Consider the following 26,889-nt stretch of genomic DNA (forward strand, 5'->3'; position numbering starts at 1 on the left):
TCACTTTGCCAACGACACCACAGTGCCATCTAAAATCAATCACATATTTTAAATGAACACAGAAAACATACAAAACTACTCAGAGGTTTTGAGGTTCCGTCAAGGTTCCCAGAACCTTGTACAGTTTTCCATGTCATTGTGCACCCACTTTTCTACTCCACCAGTTGTGCCAGCATGCACTCCCAAAGTATTAATAACTAGAAGGTGCAACATATAGTATTGCATTTAAATACCAGATTTGACCTTTCATGATAGAGCAGTAGTATCAAGACACAGGCTAAATCAAAAGTAAAAATGATTTATTTTTAGTCATGAGGACATCAGTAAACACAATATGGTAGAAAGGAAACCTGAGTGAAGATCAAACATTAAAAAAAAGTTCATCACCTAAAAAAAACTAAAAACTGATTGCACCATTTTAGCATCGTTGAATGCACCTAAAGTCTTTTTACAATCAGATAATTGTCCTTCAGATGACTGTAAGTGAACTTTAGCTCACTTTTAATTGCAGACCTGCTTTTATATGCACGCGATGAACCTTTGAACCTTTAACTCTGCTATATACACATTCTTCTTAATTCTCTAATATAGAGTTGAATTTCTCCATCCCCTCAACTTACTAACCACAACTAAGGTCAAGGCTCTGATGTACCAAAGCACCCCATCACTTTCCCATTGCCATATTTGACTATATCATATTTTTTGGCAAATCCTTGTAACCCAAAAAGCTCCAGTTTTGATTGGTCTGTGCTTAGATCACTATCCCAATGGTTTGGGGATGGTCCAGATGCTTGACCTTTATGGTAAAATAATAAGAATCTATTCTAGATTTGGTGAAAACAAGTCTGGCTGTTTTACCCAGCTAAGCTTGTTTACCTATTAACTTTGATCAGCTATTTAATTTAGTAACCCAGTTTCTTAAATAAATAATCGACTGTGTTTTTTGTGTAGTATAAGATTTTCATGTATGAAAGTATTCAGCCTGAATAATAGGCAAAAACAAGCAATCGTGAAGGGGGCAATTACTTCTTTTACAGCACTGCAGTGAAAGTGCAAGCAGCTCAGTGACAGGGCTAAAAATAATAAATGTACAGTTTAGCAGTACAGTGTACTACGGTAAACATGCTCCTGGGTTAAACCAGTGTTAATCTGATACCTACGATAGGGAAACGACCATGCTGGAGGGTTAAAGTCCAGAAAAGTTCATACATTTTCCTGTTCAAATAAACTTCACTAACTGATTTGATTTGAGTTTTTCTGACTGACAGGAATGAAATAATTATAATATTGTTTTTTACTTCTGGAATATAGCACTGTCGCCTCACAGCAAGAAGGTCCTGGGTTCGATCCCCAGGTGGGGCGGTCCGGGTCCTTTCTGTGTAGAGTTTGCATGTTCTTCCAGTGTCCGCGTGGGTTTCCTCCAGGGGCTCTGGTTTCCTCCCACAGTCCAAAGACATGCAAGTGAGGTGAATTGGAGACACAAAATTGTCCATGACTGTGTTCGGTATAACCTGATGAACCTTGTGTAATGAGTAACGAGTGTAATGAGTAACTTTTCTGTCATGAATGTAACCAAAGTGTGTAAAACATGACGTTGAAATCCTAATAAACAAACAAACAAACAAACGCCTGCAATATAAAAGTTGCAGAACATAAAGATCCCAAAACCCTCTACAGTAATTGGAGAGACACTCATCTGAATTATCCTCATTGCAGTGATCACTGAGCCGTTCTTAAATAACTGGGAAATATGGGAATATTATTATAAGGTGTTTGTATTATAAAATGCACCTAATCTTGAAAAAATTGCCTTTTGTCGAGGCGTAAAAGCATTAAATGTAATAGTGTCTGTGAGAAACTGTAGGTAAAATCTAATTTTTTTTTCAAGTACTTAAATAAACACATCAAAAACAAAAGATATTTATTGTTTATTGTTCTTAAAGTTTGCGACTTCATGAAACTTGCACAGCGTGAATGTGTTTTCTGTGTCGTGCAAAGGTTTCAGGGTGACTTTCTTGGAAAAGCAGTATGAACAGACCTGAAACAAAAATGAAAGCACTTTAAATCGGATTTTGGGTGTGGCACGAAGTAGTTCTACATGACAGATTTTTTATTATTATGCTCTTAAAGGCGCCGTGCAATGACTGACCCTGTGCTCTGACCATATAAAATCATTTCCTTGTACTGTACTCGTGTATGTGTATATACTGAATGACAAATAAAAATAAAGCATTCTGTACTACTCTAGCTCCAGGATACAATCATGTTACTGTAATATTACTTTAAATCATTTAAATTTGATGTCTGTTTGTGTACTTATTGTCCAAACCTTATCACAGTAAGCCTTGACCTATTTTGCTTTGTTTTGGACTGACTGACTGAGGTTAGGTTTAGGTTTCAGAGAAAATGAAACTGATTGTGTGTAAGGGAGGGAAATAACTTGTGCGTCATAGTCCATCAGCACTTGCGCAAACCCGCCCTGCTACTCGAACCCACCCCTCTTTGCGCAACCAAAAGTAGCTCTGTACATGGACCACACCCCTTTCACTCCCACTAAGCTGTGTCTCAAATTGCGTAATGTGGACCCAGAGCAGAACCACTGGGTTAGTGCAAATAAAGGGTTTACATTTATGGAATAAAGCAGACACTTTATACTGTAGAGACTATAAATTTGAATTTGGGGTTTAGGGCCTTGCTTAGAGGCCAAACAGTGGCAACCTTCTTATTACTTGTCTAGTACAAATTTAACTTCTAGCCAACTTCTAGTGAAAAAAAATTCTGATTCCCTTTCTTACTGCCTCTGGTACATATTTGTCACACTAAAGACGCACAAATAGAACTGAAGTGAAAAAGAAACACTTCATTTCATTTAAATACAATATAATTTTATTTACATTTTTAGCATTTAGCAGATGCTTGTATCCAAAGCCACTTACTGTGAAAATATATGGTCTAAGCAATTGAGGCTTAAGGGCCTTGCTCAAGGGCCCAATAGTGGAAACCTGGCAATGATGGGGTTTAAACCAGTGACCTTTTGATTACTAGTCCAGTACCTTAATCACTAGGCTACACTGCCCATTTTTTATGGGACAAAGCTATTGAACACATACTGAATATTACTCTGTTATCGTCTTCCTAATAAAGTAACAGGTGAGCGTCTATGGCGCAGCACAACCCAGACAGGGCTCAGGTCCATCACAAGACCGGAAAGCACACACACTCCAGTTGTTTACATAGTTTACATTGTTTTTTTTTGCTAGTTATAACTTTTAGTTCAATTTATAATTTGTGTAAATCCTATTTATTCGAATTATCCTCCAGGCCACCTGAGGAGGATGGGGATCCCTGCTGAGTCTGGGTTCTCTCAAGGTTTCTTCCTGTAATATTAAGGTAGTCTTAGGTAGGCCCTTAATCCAAATCCACTACCTCAATCTGTCTATGCACCTTGTTTTGTTCTTGCACCTTGTCTATGCACCTTATGTATGGTAATTTTTGGTAACCTCCCCCATCCCCTCCCCCATTGTCTTTGCACTATTGTCTTTCGTTGTCTGCACTGGAGATGTAGCCTGACAGTGTTTCGTTATACTGTACAACCCTGTATTGTATAATGACAATAAAGTTGAATTGAATTGAATTGAATTGAATTATTTGCCACTGTCGCCCTCGGCTTGCTCAGCAAGGGTTTGTCGGTCCTAGATGCTGTAAAGTTGCTTTGAGACGATGTCTATTGTAAAAAGCGCTGTACAAATACATTTGACTTGACTTGACACACCTATTTACTCAATCAGCCAACAATCTACTTTTAAGAACATGCCAAACTCAACCCTGATGTTGTGTGAAATATTCCAGACTTGACCAAAACAGCGGTACTGAGGATTAGTAATTAATAAACGCACTATATTTTAAATATGCGGATTTATAAACTACATGGGGCAGCACGGTGTCGCCTCACTGTTCGATTACCGAGAGAGAGAGAGATTGTCCCCCCCCCCCCCCCCCCCCGCCCCCGCCCCCGACACCCCCCCAGTCACGCTGCTCAGCTCGGCTATAAAAACCAGCTCCAACAGACGGAGAGCCACTCTCCTGTAACTGCTCTGTTCGCAATGGCAGCACAAGATTTTAATTTTCTTTTGGCCACGGATTCATACAAGGTGAGAGTTTTATGTTTATTATTTATCCTAATATATGAATAATGCGCTTTATTTACATGATCATTTTCTTAATGGCGCTGTGCGGTGCTACTCAGATTAGCTTGTGTTGCTATGCTATCCTGCCTTTGCTTGTCCTTGCTCGTCTTTCATCTGTTTTTCGTTATTATTTAATGCGGAATTTAAACAGCGAGGATGCTACAGAGCCATTCTGACTCAAAACAATTAATGAAATTCAGATTAATATTTTCCACCCGCATACCTAGTTAACATTGGCTAATGGATGCTATTCGCTTGTATGCTTTTAAATGGCCCGCTCATTGGAAGCGTAGCTTCGCCTAGCATTTAGCACATTAGCTGGATATCCAGCGATATAAAATGTTTATTGGTTTACTGCAGAACGACGTGCATTCGTGTCGCTTGTGGCGAATTGGAACGGAAACGTAACCGTACACCCATATCGCAGAAGCGAAACCGAAATTAAAGTGGAGAGCTAATGCACTCGGCATCCTGCGACTGTCGTCGGCTGTGTTCCAAACCACGTGATGAAGCACTAGGTAGTGTGTCTAATCACAGCGTTGCCCTGGTTACACAAGGGAGTGTGTTGCGTGACGCGCGCTTCGGGAAATCTAGTGGTCAGTGGTGTACGTGCCGTTTGGGACGTAGCCCAAGTGGTTATCTACCTGGCTGATTAGGAATGATAAGATTTATTAATTCTTTTTACAATAAAGTGTTTTGCAAGTGAACTATTTAAACACAGTGCTGTCTAATTCTAGTTTTTAATTTACTTTATTTACTTTGTGTGTCTTTTAAGAAATATGAACCAAACATTTATACACAGTATAGTGTGTAAATTAACATATCCGTGGGCACAGTCACCTGGTTGCTGGTGCCAGGCTTGCAGGCCTAAGTCCGATTGTTTGCTGATCATCTGGGATTTAAACACACGCCAGTCTTCCGAGTTTACACTGAGAATAAGAATGAGCATCAGTTCAGTCAGAAATTCCTTGTCGGTCAGAGAGGTCAGAAAAGAATAGCCATACTGGTTTGACCTCACAGAAAGGCTACGGGGCAACTCGACCGTTTAGTCTTCCTGTCCATGCGTGTCTATTAATTAAAGCCATTATTTACTTCTTATAGCTGCTATTCTGGTCTCCAGGTGCTTTATTATTCTGCCTCATACAGGACCATTTGTTATTGTACTTTAATAGCCTTCCTAGTCACCAGATCTGAATCTGAATAAGCGACTTTGGGATGTTAAAGAGCTTTGCAGCATGAATGTGCAGCTGCCGAATCTGACAAACCCTAAACATGCAGTAGGTAAATTGGCTACTCCTTGCAATGCACGTATTAACTATGTACTTCCAGTAGTTTAAAATCTAACCTGAACCCACTCCTGGTTGTAGTGTAGTGTAGATTTTAACAGTTTAACCTTAAAATGAATCAGAAACCTGATTTTTGTTTATTGATGCATGAAATGTACCGTCCATGGCAATACCTCTATGTACTACTTCAACTTACATGGTTACTAGACATTTTAATACAGGCACTCGCATGTAAGAGACGGGCTTTTGTTTTATCAGAGAACAGTCATACTGTTTGTTAAAAGCGAACAATATTACTATTAATGTTAAGCGATTGTTTTAAGCAAATGTTTACTTGTTAGAGACGCTTGTTTTCTTTTATGGAACAGCGCTGCTGAAAATGTGTGTCAAATGTTTTACTCCTGCCTGTAGTGGTAATTTTGTTAATCTGACGTTAGTGACTAAAACAACTGAAATAAAGCATACATGTAGAGAAAAGCAAAATAAATACACATATAGATTATATAATAAGCAATAAAATAAATCATTTACTAAAAGAATTGAAAGTTTAATACTTTGCTTGTAGAGTTTCTTTAAAAATAAGTCATTTTATAAGCCTGACGTGTTTATTATAGGCAAATTGTCATCTTTGTGAAAATACTTTAGTTTTTAACCTTTTTGTCACAATAAAATTGATGTTTGTAAGCTTCTGTTTGTCGTGTCAGGCTGTTATTTGTTAAGCTGCATGACAACGACCATAATAAAGTTTAGTCAGCATGACTCAGTAGCTTGATGAGTCAGTCTCCTAGCTGAGTAGCTGCTGGTATCACTAATCTCTCAGTCTAAATAAAAAAATAAAAGCAATACGTTGCTCAGTGCTGATATTCTCTGCCGGGTGAACCGGCTCTGGAAATCAGCCAGGAAGGGCAGCTGTAATTGGAAGATGGCAGACGAGACTCTTCTGTAATCACTTTTAAAAGGCGAAGAATGATTTCAGTACGTCGTCGAGTGGAGAACTTCACCCACACCAGGCTAACGTTTAATAAATGAGCACAAGCTACTGTAAAATTCCTCATGTGATTTAATGCAGAGTTCACCAATATGATCCCTGCTGGCATGAGCAGGTTGCCATTTAACCCAGAGGCATAGTTGAGAAATCAAGGTTCAAAGTCTGTCTGATGTAACTATTAATACATTAAGGGTTATAAAATACCCTGCTTGTATAATGTGCTATATTTGTACGTTTGTATTCAGCGTCGCCGGACGATCGTCTCTGTTTGCTTTGTTATTCAACACAGCTGTCCTGCTAGTTACAGTTTTACTTTCATCCCAGCCAGACACCAATGATTGCTTTTATGTAAATAGAATGGAAAGCTTCTAATGTAATTTTAGCAGTAATTTAATCAGCAGGTTCGTGTGATCTGGTTAGAAGTTAAATAAGATAAGCTGTGAGTAGTTCAACTTATCAGCTGATGAATGGAACGCTGATTAACCCCACAGACGTCTTTTTATTCGCCCTGGTAATCCAATCATTATCAGATTTCAACAGTCACTTAGTGATCAGAATCAAAATCTGTATTATTCGCCAAGTACCAGATGTACAAGGAATTTCTTTTGGTGCAAGTGTTAACATACATACATTAAGTTAAATAATAAAAAAGGAACACTATATCTAAACGTATAATAAATAATATAGCAGCAGCAGCATGAACAGTACAACATCAAGCAAAGTGTGCAATGAGGATGTACAGTACGGTACTCTGACCGACTAAGTAAAAAATAAGAAATGTATATTATATATAAACAGAATAAAATAAACAATATAGTGCAATAGAGTTTATTTAGAAGTAGGTACGGTGCATATGTGCATTAACTGTATAAGTGATCATATCAGCACATTAAAATACAGTGACGATGATAAAATTAATTAATCATTAATATGTTTATTATACATTTTCTAAAAAGCTAATGTTTTAAAAATACACTTTCAGCAGCTCATCAGTGATTTAATAGGAGTTTGCTGCATTAACTGAGTGACCACAGATGAGATTGCTTTTCATTTTGACCCGTCTTTATCAGGAAGGTACATATTAATATCAGCGTAGGCTTAGCTTCGAAAGAGCAGAGTTTAAAGGCATTAAATCACTGAAGCATGATTGGTTGGTTTGGAAAATTGGTTATGTTTTTAATCCGCTATGGTGTCCATGTTCTCCAAGTGGTGTGAAGTCAGAGGTCTGCAGTTACATTTTATACTACATACTAGAGCATATTAAGATTTAGTTACACATTAGTACAATGTCGTGTCTAGTGTTTCGTTTCATTTTATTGTACATTTTATATTCGGAGTCCACCATGGTTACAGAAGCAGTTTTTAAACAACTGTTTGTGTTTTAGATTAGACGTGCTACTTTGCCCCCATTACTGCTGGTTAAGTTTGCATTTCCAGCTAATTAAACCATTTCAGAACATTTTGTGAGAGGGCACTTTGGTTCAAGGCTTCGACTCGTACTGGCTGATATTTTGGCTTCGACATCTCGAGTACACAGTAAACACTGACTTTAGATTTATGGTACAATCGCTAAAGGTTTTGTCATTTATGTACATAATTAACTGAAAAGTAATAGTTTAAGTAAAGCCGCAATTAAAAAAGCTGATTTAATTCGTTTCCAAGAGCTGATGCTTGATTTTAATTCTGAACGGAGCTACAGATCTGTACTTGGTGATTTAAAACTCGCCCTCAGTGTGCATGCTCCAGTTTGGTGTACAGATACAGTCTGTATATGAACTTTAAGCATCTGTATAATTTAAATCATGAATTACTGAACTAGCACCCAATAAAATGATGAGCAGACCGCATGCGAGTTTGACTGGACAGGGCCGCAGTCCATTTTAGGGCTTTGGGTTTGGGTTGAGCCTCCTTCTCAGACATAGCCAATCATGTCAGGGCAACATTTCCACACCATTATCTCGATGAACAGTTTTATTTAATTTCATGTCAGTGTTTCTGTGGGTCCGGTTTTACCTGTAAGCACTAGAAGCAAGGTCGGAATACTCTGACCAGGGTGCCAATCCTTCAAAACCCCTCTACCCCACAGACAAAGCCAATTACGTCTGTGTAGACACCCGACGGCCGATTCAAACCCAGATTTTAAAGGTTGTGGGCTACTGTAATAGACCGCTGTGCCACACAAGCACCTACAAAAAGCCTCCAAAAGGAGCCAAAGTCGTATTGTCTGTGTGTAAAGGATGGGATGTTTATTGTGTGTACTTGCGCTTTATTGCCCATTCTTAGTATTAACGTCAAAATTTTTGATGTAATGGTTCAATTAAATGCACTGTGAACGTTACTAGATCTTTATTATATAATCTCCTCTTATTCCCCCCCAGATAACACACTACAAGCAGTACCCTCCAGATCTCAACAAGGTGTATTCGTACTTTGAGTGTCGGCAGAAGAAGGGCCAACAGCAGTTCCATGAAGTGGTGTTCTTCGGCCTGCAGTACCTCCTGAAGAAATACATCGCAGGTGTTCGTCTATATCATGAATGCCTGAATCTTATAAATCGCATGCTTGATGATAGAATTAATTTTTCAGAGTGCTATGGCTGCTGTGATTTATTAATAAATCTATATTTGTGGGTTGTTGGGGTGGTTTTACCTCTTACTAAACGATGGCAAGGTGTCACGCTGTTAAAGAAAGGCAGCTATTATGCCGAGAGCCAATTATTTCCTTTATGTTGGTGTGGCAAACAAAGCTAGTACAGATATGCTGCAGTAGTGGCACAGCTTCCAAATGTACCCAAGACAGGACTAGACTAATCTTTATTGCACTCATATTTGGATTAGCCTCACACCCAGTTTCTGCATGGCTCAGAGCTCACTGCAACCCTGACTAGAATGATGCAGTTGATAAAATGTGTATATATACAGTGTATCACAAAAGTGAGTACACCCCTCACATTTCTGCAAATATTTCATTATATCTTTTCATGGGACGACACTATAGACATGAAACTTGGATATAACTTAGAGTAGTCAGTGTACAGCTTGTATAGCAGTGTAGATTTACTGTCTTCTGAAAATAACTCAACACACAGCCATTAATGTCTAAATAGCTGCAACATAAGTGAGTACACCCCACAGTGAACATGTCCAAATTGTGCCCAAATGTGTCGTTGTCCCTCCCTGGTGTCATGTGTCAAGGTCCCAGGTGTAAATGGGGAGCAGGGCTGTTAAATTTGGTGTTTTGGGTACAATTCTCTCATACTGGCCACTGGATATTCAACATGGCACCTCATGGCAAAGAACTCTCTGAGGATGTGAGAAATAGAATTGTTGCTCTCCACAAAGATGGCCTGGGCTATAAGAAGATTGCTAACACCCTGAAACTGAGCTACAGCATGGTGGCCAAGGTCATACAGCAGTTTTCCAGGACAGGTTCCACTCGGAACAGGCTTCGCCAGGGTCGACCAAAGAAGTCGAGTCCACGTGTTTGGCGTCATATCCAGAGGTCGGCTTTAAAAAATAGACACATGAGTGCTGCCAGCATTGCTGCAGAGGTTGAAGACGTGGGAGGTCAGCCTGTCAGTGCTCAGACCATACGCCGCACACTGCATCGACTCGGTCTGCATGGTCGTCATCCCAGAAGGAAGCTGACGCACAAGAAAGCCAGCAAACAGTTTGCTGAAAACAAGCAGTCCAAGAACATGGATTACTGGAATGCCCTGTGGTCTGACGAGACCAAGATAAACTTGTTTGGCTCAGATGGTGTCCAGCATGTGTGGCGGCGCCCTGGGGAGAAGTACCAAGACAACTGTATCTTGCCTACAGTCGAGCATGGTGGTGGTAGCATCATGGTCTTGAGCTGCATGAGTGTTGCTGGCACTGGGGAGCTGCAGTTCATTGAGGGAAACATGAATTCCAACATGTACTGTGACATTCTGAAACAGAGCATGATCCCCTCCCTTCGAAAACTGGGCCTCATGGCAGTTTTCCAACAGGATAACGACCCCAAACACAACCTCCAAGATGACAACCGCCTTGCTGAGGAAGCTGAAGGTAAAGGTGATGGACTAAACCCAATTGAGCACCTGTGGCGCATCCTCAAGTGGAAGGTGGAGGAGTTCAAGGTGTCTAACATCCACCAGCTCCGTGATGTCATCATGGAGGAGTGGAAGAGGATTCCAGTAGCAACCTGTGCAGCTCTGGTGAATTCCATGCCCAGGAGGGTTAAGGCAGTGCTGGATAATAATGGTGGTCACACAAAATATTGACACTTTGGGCACAATTTGGACATGTTCACTGTGGGGTGTACTCACTTATGTTGCCAGCTATTTAGACATTAATGGCTGTGTGTTGAGTTATTTTCAGAAGACAGTAAATCTACACTGCTATACAAGCTGTACACTGACTACTCTAAGTTATATCCAAGTTTCATGTCTATAGTGTCGTCCCATGAAAAGATATAATGAAATATTTGCAGAAATGTGAGGGGTGTACTTACTTTTGTGATACACTGTATATACATACATACACATACATACATGGGGTGCACAGATGGCACAGTGCGATATTCCACTAGCACACCAGCGCCGAGATTCTGAACTCCTCGGTTCGAAACAGTGTTGCCACCGGTCGGTTGGGCGCCACCTAACGGGCATAATTGGTAGTGCCTGTAGCAGACACGCCTCTGCTAGAGCCGGACGACCGGACTATGTGGGTGGGGTCTTAAAACGCTGTGTGAGGACCCTGATTGACCGATAGAGAGGCGCCTGAGCAGAGTGCATAGGTGAAAAAGGGTTCCTCTAGGGGCTGCGCGTGGGTCGGAGGAGGCGTGAGCAGCAGTATACCCACCTCGACTGCAATCAGGGATCCACCAGCAGCGGAGGACCAATTGACTACACTAAATTGGGGAGAAGAAATGGGAGAAAATGCATAAAAATAAAAAATAGAAAAAAAGGTGTATAGATGTGACAGTCACCCAAACGTTAAGTAAAAAAACTATTCCTCCTCTTAAAAGAATCCAAGGTTTTGGAGCGCTGAAATGGTCAGTTTATTAGGTTTGTCTTAATGTATATGGAACTGTATAGATATAGATGAACAAATAGTTTACAATTAATGCTTGTGCAGCCAAAGAGCCAATTCAGGACAGTTCATGTTTCATATCTGCTGAAAATATGATAGATTTAGAGGTTCCTCAAAGATTTAACACCTCCCCTGCTAGCAAACTGTCCTGCTGTGCCACCTTTTTTTTTTTTTTTTATGATATAAGAACATTTCCCAGAATTTACCCAGAAAATCCAGCTGATTGTCTTTGAGATTAACACCATAAAACAATCAAATCATCCTGAACATGTGACAGCAAGAAGGTCCTGGATTCGATGCGTGCAGAGTTCGATCCTTTCTGTGCGGAGTTTGCATGTTCTCCCTGTGCCCACGTGGGTTTCCTCCAGGAGCTCCGGTTTCCTCCCACAGTCCAAAAACATGCAGTCAGGTTAATTGGAGACACTGAATTGCTCTATAGGTGAATGTATGTTTGTGTGGGTGTTACTGTGTGTCTTGCGCCCATTGAAAAGCTGGGACAGGCTCCAGCATCCACCCGCGACCCTCATTGGGTAAGCGGTTAAGAAAGTGAGTGAGTGAACATGTGCCAGATGTTATGACATCATAAAATGTCAGCATCAGTCCTGTATTAGTATGCAAATGCAAGTCATGTCCCCAGGGCTGTTCAGATTTCTTCTGTTCCATTCCTTTGCAAGACCGCCAGGTCAGATCAATTTATTACTTCATCTAGAAGTTTGGTGTCAGCTTGCGACCAAAATGTTCCCGTTTGTTGATGAAATAGCAGATTTGCTTCTGCTTGGTGCGTCTACCAGTTGTGCTGTGTATGTGTAATTTTTTATTCACAGGCTTAGTATGAACCGGCTAGTCAGTACATGTAGATGGCACACACCTGGTGATTAGGCGTGATTTTCTTGCCAGTCCGACAGTTATAGAATTAAAGCTCAGTAGGCGGACACGCTCCACATGCCTTTATATAACCTTGGTTATAAAATAAGCATCACGTAACATGGGTACAATCAGTGTCATATGCCTTAGACAGCACAAGATGCATCTTCACTTCCTGTTTTTTTTTTTTACGTAATAGTTATGAGATCGTCGTCTATACACGCCAGCTCATCTTGGCTCACTATTTTCGGTCCAGCCTAAATAATGTGAGACAGTTTGCAAGCTTATTCCAGTTTTTTGCTGGTATGTTGGCCAACACTAAAATAAGCCCGCGTTCTAGTCTATATTTCAGTAAGCCGAGTGTGAAACCTTCATGTGCTCGTCTTTGCGCACGCATGCAATTTGTGTCCTTGTGCGACGAGACTTAGCACAAGGTCGATCTGTAGGAATCAGTCAGCCTGAACAAATTAGCCCAGAACACATGACCAGGCTGCTGGCTGGTACAGAAGTGTTGTTCTTAAAAAGGCACGTCTTCACTTGCCACACTTAATTCTCATCACGTGGATCTTTGTTAACGAAACTACCAACTCCTAGTGATAGGATGAAGTCTCTTTATGTAAGTGTCTGCAGGACGGGATTTGCATAGTGAATACACAACAGTGATAGTATGGGAACGTGTGGTGTTTGGCTTGTGTCAGCGTGATGATAGCCACCGTATGTGGACAGTGTTAAAATGTGATGTGACCTTTCGGCACTGCGGTGTTTATAGCACAGCTGGTCAGCTGGACGCTTTAAGCCTCCTGTTACCAGCCCGAGACAGCCCAATCTGACCAGATTGCATCCCAAACTGCATCTCTAATAATGGGTGCGTGAATAAAGGTATGCGTTAGTGATCCTGGTGGTTTTTGTTCCCCTGTAACAGATTGGCACCCTGTCTAGTGCCAATCTAAGCCCCCCAGATACACTAAATACCATAAGCAGACTGTTTTTTTTCTGGAATTAAACTGTCAGATGTGAATGTTCCTCTTTCGCTATTCAGTTTAATCATTTCCGATTCCCTTTGCAGAAGTCCCATACTGACCGACATCCGTAAAGTCACCGTCCGCCTCTTTAACCAGCCAGCAAGGCTCACTGTTATGGCCGCGACACGAAGAGCTCTCAGAAATTCTGCTTTTCTACTGAGATCTTGAGCTCTTGAGTTTGAATCCATTGTGCCACCCAGTCGGGTGTCTAATAGGCACAGTTGGCTGTGTCAGAGGGAGGGAGGGAGGTTGATAGAGTTCCTCAGTGCTGCTGCAGATGTGACCTCTGCTGGCTGGACTTGGCGCCTGCGCAAGGGGTAAAAAGAAGTGTACAGCGAGTGCACGCACATGATGATGGTCTGTGGCAGTTGTAGCCCAGTGGTTAAGGTACAGATCCAGTATTCAAAAGGTCGCTGGTTCAAGCCCCAACACTGCCAGGTTGCTGCTGTTGAACCCTTGAGCAAGGCCCTTAGCCTTCAGTTGCGTAAACAGTATACTGTTACTTTGGTTAAAAGTGTCTACTAAATGCCGAAATGTAAATGTTGCTCCCCTTGCCAAGGCCAGGGGTAGAGCAAGGGAATTAAAAATGATGAGGATGAAAGTAAGGGGGGCAAAATAAAGAAAAGACAAAAAAAGAAATACGTTTAATTGTCTCTTGAGGTCTGTAGCTGATTGCAGTATGAACTCTGTGTCCAGGGTGCGTGGTAACAGAGGAGAAGATCCAGGAGGCGAAACTCTTTTACCAGATGCACTTCAAACAGTCCGTGTTTGATGAAGAGGGCTGGAGAAAAGTTTTGGAGGTTTGATCTTATTGCCCTACTGTTCATATTTTTTAAAAGAATCATTCTCGATAAACTAACGACCATCTGTGTTTTTTATTTTAGAGATACGACGGCCGTCTTCCAATCCGCATCAAAGCCGTTCCTGAGGGGAAAGTCATTCCCAGAGGAAACGTCCTCTTCACAGTGGAGAACACTGACCCCGACTTCTACTGGCTGACCAACTTCGTAGAGGTATTTTAGCTCTTCAGTAAACGTTTCAGCAGAATTTTGACGTTCATTTTGGGTTTTTCTTTCGATGAGCAGCTCGTTTTAGTGTCGCGTTCAGTGAGCTGCTGCTGCCTGTGCTGGTCCTGCGGCTGCCTCGCCACAACGCAGGGGGGAGTGTAAACATGCCGGTACATCCCATCCAGCCTGTAGGTGTCAGTATCGTGCTCAAAAATAAGCATTTTTGTTTTTATAAGTTAGGAGAATTTGATTGTTCTCATCTTTATGATCAGAGCAAACTGTCACTGTAGGTTAATCACATAACGGTCAGTATTAGCTGCCTGTTTTTTCTCATTATTGTCCAAAGCGGCATACAATTGTGTCCGAATACAGTGTTTACACTGTAATTGAGGGTTACGGATCTAGTTCAAAGGTGTGGTTTAAACCAGCAACCTTCTGGTCAGTGGTCCAGTACTTCTACCAGAAAAGGAAACCACAGATAGGATAATTAATGTTCTAGAAGAGACAGGTGATGTTCTGGGGCTGTTCTGCTGCTTCACGACTTGCTGTAATTTGGGAAGCCAGAAACTCACTCTGAAATGAACAGAAGATCATGACCATGTCCATGAGTTGATGCCGATGAATACACATGACACCCCCCCCCCCCCCCCCCAACACGTGTGCAGTAGCCGACTGCATCTTTTCACCTCCGCCTGCACGAGGCGAGTTCATATGCCGATCAGCTTTGTGCACGGAGAGCCACACCCTGATCAGCGTTATTCCTCAACTCTGTGCAGACGCCATCAACCAGCTAGCGGAGGTTGTAATTGGCTTAGTTATCAGGAGTCCCTATCCGGCTTTATCCTACCCTATGAACAACAGCCAATCGTTACACATGCAGCCACCCAGCCGGATGGCAGAGCTGAGATTTGATCCGATGTATTCGAAATCCCAGCTCTGATCAGCCAATGCCGAGGTATAGTTGGCATTACTGCAACTATTTAAATGATAACCATTACAAATTATAACCATTCAGTGATCTGAAATCCAACTGAATGTTCGAGTAGGGCTTACATGAGTCCTTACATGAACCGTCGATGCCGGTGTGCGTGGCAAATACGTCATTTATTATGGCAATTGTTTTGTGGCAGTCATTGCTGCGAAAGGTGGTGAGACTGGTTATTCAGCCAGCAGTGTGGTGAGACTGGTTATTCAGCCAGCAGTGCGGTGAGACTGGTTATTCAGCCAGCAGTGCGGTGAGACTGGTTATTCTCAGAAATGACTTGGTAAATAACCATGTAGATGTAGATAAACAAATCCATTGTTTAAAATCAGCGTAGCTCTGATAACATTTTAACTCAGTAATGTTATTGATAGTATCATAAAATACATCATATTGTACATAGTGTACATATTTTAATATTGTTTACAGGCACGGTTTAGTACAACTAGTCTTTATATGAAGTTTAAACGTTACGGTTGTGTGCTAGGTGGCTATTAAAGACGATTCATGGAGTGTGAAGGACTGTTCATGAAGATAAGCACAATACTATAGTATAAACAGTCCAGGTCCAGCAAAACAGTCCCAAGGACGAAAAAAGAAAACCGCACATAGTTTACTTGCTGTACAGTAAGTAATGCTTAGTTATTAGGTGAAAGGTTGAGTCAGGATGCTGTGTTCCTTGTTCTTCCTACTAAAGAATAAAAAACTCCATTAACTGGAAAATCAGAACAGTTATTACTATGTAATGAATATAATGTCATGTGCACATGGTATAGATGCAGTAATTGACCAAACAAAAAGTAAGCATCCCTAAAGGCTTTCATAAATGATATGATTCATTAAATGAGTCCCAATTAAAATTTAAGCCAAATAAAATATTGTGAGGTCCATGATTGTCCTTCATTTACTGAGCATGTCTCACATTCGTACGTTTCTATCACACAGCACATCGAGGTTCGGTTCACCCGCACTCGTATTCCTGATGCTTGCGTTTTGAATCCCTTTTTTTTTCTTCTTGCAGACGATGCTGGTCCAAATGTGGTACCCCATTACCGTGGCAACCATGTCCAGGGAGTTCAAAAAGATTTTGGCCAAGCATCTGAAGGCCACGTCGGGAAGTTTCGAGGGCCTGGAGTATAAGCTGCATGATTTCGGCTACAGGGGAGTCTCTTCGCAGGAGGTAGGAGACTTCAGACACAGTCTTTCACATATACAGATACAAATATTAATAATAAGCAAATATATATTTACATATATAGCGATGTGTAAGTGTTTTTTTTGTGTTTTTTTTATATTGTTTGAATGGGTTGGCAGCATTTTATATTGTTTTTGCTACTGATAATCGTCTCAGACGTTAATAAGTTAAATTATTGTTCATATTGGCACAGCTAATGATCCGAAAAAAGAGCAGTTTTTGAGTTGCAGTGGAGAGAGAAACACTGAAAAACACTCTGCTTTGAAAGGACAGACGGTGGGTGGGGATGTCTGTGTGTAGGGGGTTAAAAGGAAGACAGGAAGACCACATAATGATTAACACATCTCGGTTTTTCCTTGTCTGGAATTAAAATGAGTTGCTATAGACCCATGCTGAAATTACTCTGGTGTTTAAGTCAGTATATCGGGCAAAATGAATAAATAAAAATAAAAGAAAAAGTGGAGATTGGAATATGAAGCCAAAACAACTCAGTACGGCTTTCCTGATGAAGAAGTAAAGTGTGTTTGCCTGGTGTAGGTGATTAATTTGATTAAATCTCATGGAAATGTGTGAAGTGTTTTAAATTGGCTAGAACATCAGGGACCTTTTGTAACCATGTAAAACTTTAAAGCAGTTTGCCTCCGGTAATAAACAAAACTGTTGTGCTGACTGTGTGAACACTACTTTCCTTTTAAAAAGAGGTCATTGCTATGAGCTGTTAGCAGAAAATGTTCTTTTTTTTTAAATCATTTTTTATCTGTTGCTGGCATTGCACATATGCATCAGATATACTTAGCTGGTAATTCAAGGTGAATTCATTTTTTTTTTAGCCTTTATCGAAGTAATCAGCTTAAACAGTTCCTGCTGTAAAGATCACATTCAGTAGAAAACAACACAAGTGTTAATATGTTTTCTGAAAGCGTTTTATTTCCTGCAAATTTCCTGTGCACTGGTGTTATGATTTAGGGTAGAGTGAGTAGTGCAGTCAAACACGTCCCTTGGAAGGGTTCACAAACTTATTCCTTGCGACTGCACTTGTAATAATTATGTGCAACTTTCAGCTGATCACTCAGTAGATCAATTCCGTTCTCTTCCATGCAGTCTGCAGCGTTGGGCGGAGCCGCTCACCTGGTGAACTTCTGCAGTACAGACACGGTAGCCGGACTGCTTATGGCCCAGCGCTACTACAACTGCCCCATGGCGGGTTTCTCCATACCAGCTGCAGAACACAGGTACCCACATACGCTGCCCAGTACACAGCTTCTACTCACAAACATTTAACCTGCTGTACAGAAACATCTGTCAGTGTCTCGTCAACTGCCTTTCTTATCACTGATTAATCTGTGAATCTGTTTTCTGTTTAAATGATTGATTTTTTTATATCTCTTGACTTTATCTGTTCTGATCTGATCAAGTCTCACCGATACTGCCATGATCTGTAATCTCCACACTTTTTGCAAATTAACTGCACTGAAATTGAGGCCAGGTTGCACCAACAAACCTTCTAAAACTCATCCCTATTAAAGAGAAGGGTTTCTATCCACGGCACAAGAACTTTCATTATAAATAATGAACTCCCTAAATATTTTAAATAAACGTTTTTTTTTTGGAAATGGGCTTACTGTTTGATTTAGTTATAATTTAGTATTCTTATTGCATGATTTTTCTAGGTAACAACGCACCACTTTGCTGTAGTGCAAATCATAGAGTTCATACGTTCATGATGGTAAAAATGGCAAAGCTGAAAGACTGAAAATAAGCAAATAAGTAAAAAATTGCAGGAAAGATGGTTGAAAGGAACAATTTAAAAAAGTAAAATAGCAGAAAAAACAGAAAAGGACCATAAAGATGGAAAATCTAGGAGGAATATTGTAGGGAAGATAGGGAATTAATGAATTCATGTCAGGGGACGGGCAGGGACGACAGGAAAGAAAAAAAGTGATGATAGTAAAAAAGGAAGAAATAAAATGATGGTAAAAATGAAAGAAATAAAAGAATGGAGAGTTTAACAAGATGGTAAATATGGAAAGGGAAGAGATATAGAAATGTCTAAACAGATGACAAATGGGACACCAAGAATAAAAAGAAAAAAGAAAACTGAGAAAGTCAAAGTGAAAACAGAAAGTAAAAAGGACATGGTGAAAACCCCAAATTCCCCTCACCATGGCACAGCAGATAATGTGGATGCCACACAGCATGTGTTTCTGGGTGGCACCACACCCACTGAACCCTTACTGAAGGTGAATAAATAAAAAAAGGAAAAAAAAGACTTTTGTGTGTTTGGGCGCTGACTATAATTTTCATGTCTCGTGTAGCACCATCATCTCCTGGGGTCGGAGTCGAGAGAAGGAGGCGTACGAGCATCTGCTGGACCAGTTCCCCACCGGCCCTGTAGCAGTGGTCAGCGACAGCTATGACATCTTCAAGGCCTGTAAGCACATCTGGGGCGATAAACTGAAGGAGAGAGTGATGGAGCGCAGCGACGACTCCTCGCTCGTCATCCGACCTGACTCCGGAGATCCTACTGAAACACTGCTGGAGGTGCGTCACAGCCATCAGGGCAGATTTAATACTGGTTTAGTTTACAATAAACACTAAACATTTAGGGTTTTTTTTAGCTTTTTTGCTTTTTCTTTGATTTATTCTATTATTATTCTGTCCGATTTTCTGGTTGCCTTTTTTAATTTCTTGCCTTTTTAAAATGTAATTAAACTTTAATTTTTTTTACCTTTCTATATGTTTGTTTTTGGTTTTTTTTAATTTAATTAAACTTATTTTTTTACCTTTCTGTTTGTTTGTTTTTGTATTTTTTTTATTTAATTAAATTTTTTTATTTTTTTAAACTTTCTGTATTTTTTTTGTATTTTTCTTTTATTCTGGCTTGTTTGTGTTTTTTTGCTTCATTTTTTCTTTTTTACTTTTCATTTGTAGTTTTAATTTTTTTTGTCTTTTTTTTTTTTTTTTGTCTTTTTTTTTTTTTATTTACCAATTTTAATTTTACTTTTTCTCTTTTTTTTTTTTTTTAATTGTTCTGTTATTTATTTATTTATTTTTTTGCTGTTTTTACTTATATTTGTAGACATGCTTGAAGAAGAATTAGAAAAATATGAACATCTGAATGTAACATGATTGCTTGCCTGCTTCTACCTGAGAAGTATTACAAAATTAAGTAAGAGTTTGAAACCCAGGCAGTGCTATCAACCTTGCTGGGCAACCAAACAGGCACAGTTTGCTGTTCTGAGGGAGGGAGGTTTTAATGATGGTTCTAAACCACAATCATTACAATCATACTTTTTCTTTCTTCATGTTCTGTCTCTGTTCTGCAGGTGATCCGAATTTTGGAGGAGCGTTTCGGCTGCTCTCTGAACTCTGTGGGCTACAAGGTTCTTCCATCCTATCTGCGCATCATTCAGGGAGACGGAATTGATCTCTGTTCCGTCGACAAGGTGCAGCTCTTATTGTTTTACGGAATTTTTTAATGATGAACATAGCCAAAAGTATGTGGACACGCCTTTCAATGAGCAGGTTGGCATTTTTTTGGTCATGCTGTCTGCAAACAGATGTAAAAAATCTGGCAACCAGCCATAAAAACTCAATCAAGAATCACTGGAATTGATTGTTGATGTTGGATATAGAATAAAGGTTGTCTACAAGTGACATTTCTACTTTGTAAAAAACACAGATTCCTTAAAATTTTTTATATATTTATAGTTACCATGTGTATTAGTGAAAAACAATGTAAACACAGTTAAAGCATAACCATATCAACTACTGTGTAAATAAATAATGTACTTTTTCAAATTATTTTGTTAACGCGACAGACTTACATTCAAACCTTGCCTGCAACTCTCCTGTGTGTTCTGTTCTCAGATCCTGAAGAAGCTGAGCGACGAGGGCTGGAGTGCAGAGAACGTGTTTTTCGGTTGTGGAAGCGCCCTGCTGCAGAAACTCAACAGAGATACGCTCAACTGTGCTTTTAAGTGCAGCTATGTGGAGACTAAAGGCAAAGGGGTGAGCAGAAGAGGATATGTTACTTGTTTTTATGTTAATAATGAACATTTTTGTTAGAAAGAAACATTATTTTGCATGTTTTGTGTGCAGATGGACGTGTATAAGCAGCCGGTGACGGACCCGTCTAAAGGATCGAAGCGCGGTCGTCTCTCCCTGAGGAGGAATTCAGATGGGCTGATCGAGACCGTGGAGAGGGGCGCGGGCAAACCGGAAGAGGTGAGAAGTGGTGCCTACTAGAATTATTTAATGAAAGGAAAAGAATGTAAATGTTCTTGGGGTTTCGTTTTTGCTGGTTCTATAAAGGAGATCATGTGATCAACAACACAATGTTGATTTTGAAGCAGCCCCTCACCCACCACCAGTAATAACCATGATGGTGTATTTATGTGCCTGTAGGACATGCTGGTGACTGTGTTCGAGAACGGGACCATCGTAAAGGAGTACTCACTGGACGAGATCCGGAAGAACGCTCGCCTGTGGGAGGAGGACCTGACCCCGGCACAGCACAACGAGGACCACAGCAACACACTCGACATCCACCAGAAACACATCATGAACGGCGTGCACTAATCCCAGCACCGGCCACCCACCGACGGACCAACCAATTACCCCCGATCCCAGTGAATATGCAGTCTGTATTTACAGACTAGTAGTGTTAGAAGGATTCTGAATTCGGATCTTACTCGTTTATAGTTTTAGGTTTGGGTTGCCAGTCCTTTACATTCTCTGCGTAAATGCAAACAGCTTGTTTTATTAACGTGGAAAGATCTTTGCAGAGGATGCACCGCTACGATGTAACGGGTGGGGTGTAAAATTAAAAAAGTAATGCTGCTTGCCAACTGGTTAGCCTTAGAAATCAGCATTTCTAATCTAAATTCTAGCTTCTGGCTCACCAGTTGGTTTTTAAAATGCTGCGGGCGCCCATGAGATGTAAATAAGTGCAGTTTGAAGAATTTTATTTAATTTGAATCATTTTTTAAACACTCAGACATAGAATAAATAGAATAATAAACAGCATGTGATGATCTACCTTTACCAACTTTTATAAAATGCCAAATATTACTGTTGGTGCTTGTTTCTTATGGAGAAAAGATACACCAGTAGAGTATTATCGGCAGGGTTCTTTTACCTAAGTTTGTGTGTCATTTTTTTAAACACCGCATCAGGACTAAGTGAAGGAAATTCACAGGTTGGAAATTTTCTCTTTTATGCTGATGTAGGATTTTAAAAATCAATCTTCCATGAATACTGAACCTATGCATCTATAAATCTGAAAGGCTTTTTGTGGCCGTATTAGAAAAGCATCTCTCTGAAATCAGTTTGCTAACCACGACAAGATTGCAGAAATGACCTCGCACTAAAAAACACTGGGATGCTACTGCAGCAGCAGATCCTCAATTGCTGAGTTTCGCAGGTTCTCCTTTTTAGTTGGATTGGCTGTCTATATCCATATTGCTCTATCAAGGGCAGCACAAAAGAAGAGTTAAATGTTCCACCCGCACTCTTTCATAATTATTTAGTATTTGATGGTGAGGGGACGACTTATGACACATTGTTATGACATACTCTGTGACATGAAACCTGCTGAATGACTTTAAAGGCACACGGGAAATCAGCAGTGCGAATCTGTTAGTCACGGTAGATTTACTGCAAAGAAATATGACCCTAAAAGTCTACCGTGTCTTTAAGAAACCACACCACACCCAAACCACATATTACATACTAAGTATTATGTAAGATTATAATCCTCGTACAAATTTAGCTTACTGCTAGATGTAGAAGTGTGATTTGGGACACAGCCCTTAATTTGTGAATGTCATCGCAGCACAAGATGACTGAGGAAGTGTTTCGTTATGAAACACACCGAGCTGCTTTGCTCTCAGTTGGGACGTGATAAAGGAAGTTCCACTACGCCAACTGTTGCAAAATCAGTGGGTGATGCAAAGCAGCCTGGGTCCTGACGACATGCACACTGGTCTGTGAGAAGATTTGCGTCCTACATCGCTTCTACTGTGTTTAATTTAAAGAGCCATGGACTGCTGACCTGTCCAGGACTTCTTTCTGCCTAGTGCCCGGTGTTTTTCATGTGGTGGTCTCTGACCAGGATGAAGCGGTCAGTGTGAATGATTAAATGTAGCACCATCAGTGATTAGTGCTGTAAAATAAAAGGCATAATGTACTACCATGCTTGTCATTAAATACGAATATCACCTCTCTTGTGATACAAGTCCAGCCATTAAACATTACGACTGCCATCATCACCATTACTACCAACAGTAACATGAAGTTTGTACCAGTAGACAGATTTATGATGCACAGGAATCAACCATGCAGCAAAGGATGTGATTTTAAACACGAAGGTCTGAAATCTAAGTCTAAGCCTTCCGTTTGTGTGTGTACTTGTTGATCCACAAGAACACGCACTTAAATCTAAATAGATACCAAATAAACATATTTGGCTGGTATAACTGGAATTATTCCAATTTCCCAGGATGTAAAAGTTCCTTTTGTTAAATCTCTCATCAGTGAGTTAATGCTGCACAGAAAGGGACGTTTTCCTCCTGTTGCACTAAATTTATGATCCATTAATGATTCATGGAAATGAGAAAGATGCAAGTGTGCCGTGTGTGTTCTGTGTACTCGTGTGTGTTTGTGTGTTAACCCTGTCGTTCACAAACTTCAGCCTGGTTTATGCTTTACCAGTAGCGTGTCTGACTGCCTAAAGAACTTGGGCTAAAGAAGCGTGTGGCTTTTATTTGGTCCAAAGATAAACCACAGGCTATAGCAATACATGAAATAATAAAAATACACATTTTATTGACTGTTTAAAGCACCGTATGATTATAATCAGACCGTCATGACAGAATTAGATGTGATACTTGCATGTGATAAGGTGCAATAAATGATTTCAGCAAAATTGGTAAAATTGGGTTTTGTAACTTTTACTTATTTGTTGTTGTTTCTCTTGTTTACAAAGCCACTAAGCATATCTCAGCATATATTAAACTGATAATCAAAACTAATAAATGTTAGTAGATATATTTTTAGAATTAAAAATTATCAGGAATTACTGTCAGTACATTTAAAATATATTTTTTTACAGCATAACTAATCCGTAAACGCTGGCTCTGTCTAGAAACCGGTCTGTGTTGTGTTAACTGCATTTAAAAGTATAAACGCCTTTATTTGTCATATATACAGATACACGTGTACAGTACAACTCGATTCTTGTTTGGAAGCTGGGGTCAGCCATTGTAGGGTGCCCCTGGAGCAGAGAGGGTTAAGGGTCTTGCTCAGAGGCCCAACAGTGGCTGCATGGCAGAGCTGGGCTTCGAACTCTCAACCTTTTGATTGATAGCCCAAAGCTCTACCTACTAGGCTGCCACTTTCAAATATATCCGTATATATTCAAAAATATTAACACTCTTAAGTAAAAAAGTAACTTAAGATGATTCAGAAGCATCATAGCATGGTGACCCAGATGCTGCATCCCAAACCACATAATATTTTATTTCTTCTTGTTTTTGTTTGTTTCGCTACTTGAATTAGTTTACATTTAATCATTAAATAATGAAACGCTTATTTCATGATAAGAGCTTTCTCCGGGCACTCTGGTTTCCTTCCACCTTTTAACAAACGTGCAAAAGGTGGATTGGCTGCTTTAAATCATCCCTAACCCTAACCATGAGTGATGCCCTGGATTGTTTTTCTGTGTGATTACAAACTCGCAACAACCTTGACCAGGGTTAAATGGTTAAATGGGAATGGAAGCACCGTAATGTTTTCCCAGTTCGCATTACTGTCTGGTTTTCCCTCCTGAAGCGTTTATCTGAAGCATAACCCAGGCCCATAACTCTCAACACTGCCTCAACATCTCTGCAGTGATTCTGATGCTCTCTCACGTTCTCTCCCTTGCTCTAACCCTTCCTCTCTCGTCCACTCTGATGCCGTTCTCATTTCCTCCATTAGACGCATGAACGACCGCTTGTAATTCGTCCTTTTGCCTTCGTCAGTGCATCTACTGGCACATGTGTCTGTCAATCTGTCTGTCTATCTGTCTGTCTCAGTGTAGACGTGTCTTTCCGTCTTCCAGTCAGACGCAGGTTGAGAAATGCAGTGTTTGTGTGTGTGTGTGTTTGTCTGGTTGGTGGTCGTGGCCTGTTTCCAGTGTGATTCTGAACATTAGATATATGAAGCAGATCGACCCTACCTCTTTTTTCTATTTCAATAATAACTGTTAGTAATGGATAGTAATAGTTACCACACTAAAGCTGTGTATGATGCTGTTGTGTAAATAATTTTTGGAAATTGTAGCAGTAATATTACCGCTGTTCGCCTCCTCTCACCCTTTCTGTTCATTTTACTGTATTGTTTTTACAAAACAGATACTTAGTATGAGAAAAGAAATAAATTCCTTTTGTTTCCTCATATTTCTGGTCTGTACAGTTTTTCTTCTTGCTTAGGTTTGAATTAAATTGCACTTTAACACCAACTAGTGTATACACCTATGAGGCATAACATTATGACCACCTTCCTAATATTGTGTTGGTCCCCCTTTCGCTGCCAAAACAGCCCTGACCCATCAAGTCATGGACTCCACTAGACCCCTGAAGGTGTGCTGCGGTATCTGGCACCAAGATGTCAGCAGCAGATCCTTTAACTCCTATAAGTTGCGAGGTGGGGCCTCCATGGATCGGATTCGTTTGTCCAGCACATCCACAGATGCTCGATTGGATTGAGATCTGGGGAATTTCCCTGAACCACTTTTGATAGATACTGACCACTGCAGACCGGGAACACCCCACAAGAGCTGCAGTTTTGGAGATGCTCTGACCCAGTCGTCTAGCCATCACAATTTGGCCCTCGTCAAACTCACTCAGATCCTCACGCTCACTTGAACCTTTATTTAATTGACGTATTTACAAAATACAACAACGTTAATCAGTAAAAACATTGGAATCCTTTTCTTTCTTTAAATTGGGACAGTGATGTGGTGATGTTTCCTTTCTATTTATTTTTATTATTCAAAAATCAACTAAAAATAAAATGCAAATTAATAACAATGGTACTGCACACCTCAGCAACCACCTAGCAACATACTTAAAGCCGCTTGGCATTCTATAACCCTAGAAACACCTGGAACACCTTAGTCAAATCTCAGCAACCCTATTTCAATCCTATAGCTTCCTAGCAGCATAATAGCAATCCTCTCTAATTAAATAATACTGCACCCTAGCAACCACCTGGGATGTTATAACAACCGCCTAGCAGCACCCCAGCAGTACCTTCCAATTAAATAATCTCACTGCAACAACCTGGAATACTATAGCAACTGCTTAACAACAACCTAGCAACCACCTGTAGTATCATAGCAACCAGAAGGACATCCCTAGCATAACTGGGGAACTATTCAAGCAGAGCTTTTCTCCAGGGTGACTAGTTGGGCTCTGATCAGATATAAATAGTGGCACGGCCTTTTAGCTGGCACATGGGCCACATGTCTCTCATAACTGGAGTTAAATAGCAGAGCAGCAGCTCCTGTGGGATTTTCTCTGTACAAGTAAAATAAAACATGACGACACTGTTTAAATCTGACCTGCACCAGCTTCGGTAGCCCGACCATAGCCTGTTTTGATCAGACTGGAGATTAGAAGCTCTTCTACTGCGCTGCCCTGACCTTTATCCTGGATTATCTGATAGTGCTGTGGGAGCCGCGGCTTTGTGCCTTTTCATGGGTTTTCTTCTTGCTCTTTCACACCCAAGTTACAAAAGGCTTCACGTTTAGCTGACGGGGGGAGTCTTTTTTTATCAAACAGAATTCCAGTGTTACTAGAGTAGGAGGTGAAACAGAGAGACGTTTGATTGCCATTGTAAATACACAACTGATAGCAATAGAGGGGTTGTTTTCATAACAACTGGGACAGAGGAAAATTTGCCGTTCTATCCTGCAAGCTACACAGTTGGCAGATGCTTTGATCCAAAGCCATTGATCAAGTGATCATTGATCAAGTGCCTTTTGTACCTTAACCACTGAGTCACCTCACCACAAGGTACAAAGAAGAAATACATCCTGGACAGGACACCTATACCGAGGCAACACACTCACACATTCACTTCCCACCTAGGGTTAATTTAGAGACACCAATCCACCTTCTGCAGCAATCCATGAAAAACCACATGGGATCGGAAGTGCTTCGGAAAACCATCGTCACTTTACCTGAAACTTTATAATGAAAAGAGAAATCAAAACAGAGTTCTCTAAGCTTGAGCTC

The 26,889-nt window shown here is 40.4% G+C and overlaps 1 protein-coding gene across 1 annotated transcript; it reads left to right on the plus strand.

Annotated features, from left to right (window-relative positions):
* The first annotated feature begins 4,079 nt into the window (after positions 1 to 4,079).
* Positions 4,080 to 25,045, plus strand: nampt2 (nicotinamide phosphoribosyltransferase 2). Its single transcript, XM_062986252.1, has 11 exons — positions 4,080 to 4,151; positions 8,840 to 8,978; positions 14,119 to 14,222; positions 14,307 to 14,435; positions 16,433 to 16,591; positions 17,708 to 17,838; positions 18,922 to 19,147; positions 19,933 to 20,052; positions 20,477 to 20,617; positions 20,708 to 20,833; positions 21,014 to 25,045. Exons 1-11 carry the CDS (start codon positions 4,104 to 4,106, stop codon positions 21,185 to 21,187), a joined length of 1,497 nt encoding a protein of 498 aa, XP_062842322.1. The 5' UTR covers positions 4,080 to 4,103; the 3' UTR covers positions 21,188 to 25,045.
* The last annotated feature ends 1,844 nt before the right edge of the window (positions 25,046 to 26,889 follow it).

The sequence above is a fragment of the Trichomycterus rosablanca genome, chromosome 24, assembly GCF_030014385.1.
Source record: "Trichomycterus rosablanca isolate fTriRos1 chromosome 24, fTriRos1.hap1, whole genome shotgun sequence".
Lineage (NCBI taxonomy): Eukaryota > Metazoa > Chordata > Actinopteri > Siluriformes > Trichomycteridae > Trichomycterus > Trichomycterus rosablanca.